We start from the raw sequence: 2,182 nt of genomic DNA on the forward strand, positions 1-2,182 counted from the left end.
GGAGGAGAGGAGGAGAAGGAGGTCCATCCCCCCCCCGGTCCGATCCCCCCTGGCAAAGCCGCCTACCTCCCCGCCCACCCGGAGCTTGCGTAGGTCGGCCCAGGTGTCCCTCCTCCTCCTCCCCCTCTGGACCCCCGGGCTTTAGTAGAGTCTCATCATTGGCCACGACTCCCAGTCCTTTATATGTTGTTAACTCTTAATAATAAAAAATTAAGAACAATAATAATAGTACGTTATTAGGTGAAGAACTACAGAGAGATGTAGTGGCACAACAGGGGCCCTACACAGGGCCCACAGGGGTACACAGGGGCCACACAAGGGGCACACAGGGGCCACACAAGGGGCCCACACAGGGGCACACAGTCCTCCTGAAGAGTTTCACAGTCTTTTATTTGGAGAGAGAAAAGGAGGTCATGGGTTTAGAGATTTTTCCGCCCTTGTTGCTTCGACTAAGGTCTAAACGACGCAGATACTGCTGTAATGATTTTACACCGCCCGAAATGTGGAGTGCCCAGGGTTAGTCTTTGCACGACAGTCTTATTGTGTCTCACAGGACCTCCATTCATACCAGACACAAATATTAATCGTAGCGAGCGTGAGTGTCGATTGGACCCGACTATGAAAATGATAAAGGTGATAAAGTGATAAAGTGCATAACTAAAAACGGACAAAGGCCTGGACCCCCTTTTCCCCCCTTTGAGAGGAGCAGAGGGGGAGGAGCGCCAAGGAGGGTCTACGAGCGTGAGTAACAACGTTTTATTCCACACTTCTGTAACATGATAATTACAATAATAAACTTGGCAAAAGTACACACCTCCTTCACTAAAGTAGAAGTACAGATACTCGTGTTTAAAAATACTCTGGTGAAAGTAGAAGTACTGACTAAACTTCTTTACTCAAGTCAAAGTAAAGAGGCTTTGAAATGTACTTCAGTAAAAAGTACCCATAACTAGCAGTTGTTTTAAAGAGTACCTGACCTCCCTTTATATTAATAGAACAATAATGTCATTGTTAGCTAATGAATGTTTCCATGCTGAAAACATAACATAGCTTATTTGTAACTGTAGTGAGTCTGATGATACATTTAATTGAACTATTAGAAATGAATTATTTACCTCCTCCTCCTCTCAGGGCGTTATGAGCCATACGCCGGTCTGAATGAAGCAGAGGATTGTGGGATACTTCACGGCTGCGAGAACGGCAGGTGTATCCGCGTCGCCGAGGGTTACACCTGCGACTGTTACCAAGGATACGAACTGGACATGACCTCAATGACATGTATAGGTACCCACACGGATACTTATTTTATTCAATTTTATTTATTTTAGTTATTTTATTTACAAAAATGCAAAAATACGTATTATTTGGGGATTTTTATTTATATTTTTCTGCCCTAATATTTTCTCTGTTATTTCTTTAGCTATTTTTGTTGAATTTTATATTTTGTGTGTGTGTGTGCCTGTGTGCGTGTGTGTGTGTGTGCAGATATAAACGAGTGTGAGGACGGCGGCGTGGACTACCCGTGTGTGAACTCTCGCTGCGTGAACACGGACGGTTCGTTCCGCTGCGTCTGCAGGAGAGGATACGTGATGTCACGCAGACCCAACCACTGCGTCGCCGCGTAGAGAAACGGACCGTAAAGAAACAACAGCACTATACAGAGCTGAAGGACGTCCTATTTTCTGTGTTGGTCCCTGAAGGCAGCATCGGCCTGGGATTTCTCCTTTTGATTCTGGATTATTGCAGAAAATATTCTCAACGTTTTTGATACTTACCACATTTTTTGAAGTATAAAGCCAACGTTAGGCTATAAAGGAACTACAGCACGGTCACATGACTTCACGTCACCACCGCTAAGCTAAAGGCGGCTAATGTTGGGCTATAAAGGAACTACAGCACGGTCACATGACTTCACTTCACCACCGCTAAGCTAAAGGCGGCTAACGTTGGGCTATAAAGGAACTACAGCACGGTCACATGACTTCACGTCGCCACCGCTAAGCTAAAGGCAGCTAATGTTGGGCTGTATAGGAACTACAGCACGGTCACATGACTTCACGTTACCAGCGCTAAGCTAAAGGCGGCTAATGTTGGGCTATAAGGAACTACAGCACGGTCACATGACTTCACGTCACCACCGCTAAGCTAAAGGAGGCTAATGTTGGGCTATAAAGGAACTACA

At 45.5% G+C, this 2,182-nt stretch overlaps 1 protein-coding gene across 1 annotated transcript; it reads left to right on the forward strand.

The window, feature by feature from the left end:
• Positions 1-4: 4 nt before the first annotated feature.
• On the forward strand, positions 5-1,874 carry LOC104945072 (latent-transforming growth factor beta-binding protein 4-like; the record flags this gene model as incomplete). The annotated part of the gene is made up of 4 exons (XM_010770699.1): positions 5-22; positions 670-741; positions 1,132-1,284; positions 1,486-1,874. Coding segments are annotated over 4 exons (383 nt in total), but the record flags the coding sequence as incomplete, so codon positions are not given.
• Positions 1,875-2,182: the final 308 nt, after the last annotated feature.

The sequence above is a fragment of the Notothenia coriiceps genome, unplaced genomic scaffold (assembly GCF_000735185.1).
Source record: "Notothenia coriiceps isolate Sejong01 unplaced genomic scaffold, NC01 NC01_scaffold00009045, whole genome shotgun sequence".
NCBI lineage: Eukaryota > Metazoa > Chordata > Actinopteri > Perciformes > Nototheniidae > Notothenia > Notothenia coriiceps.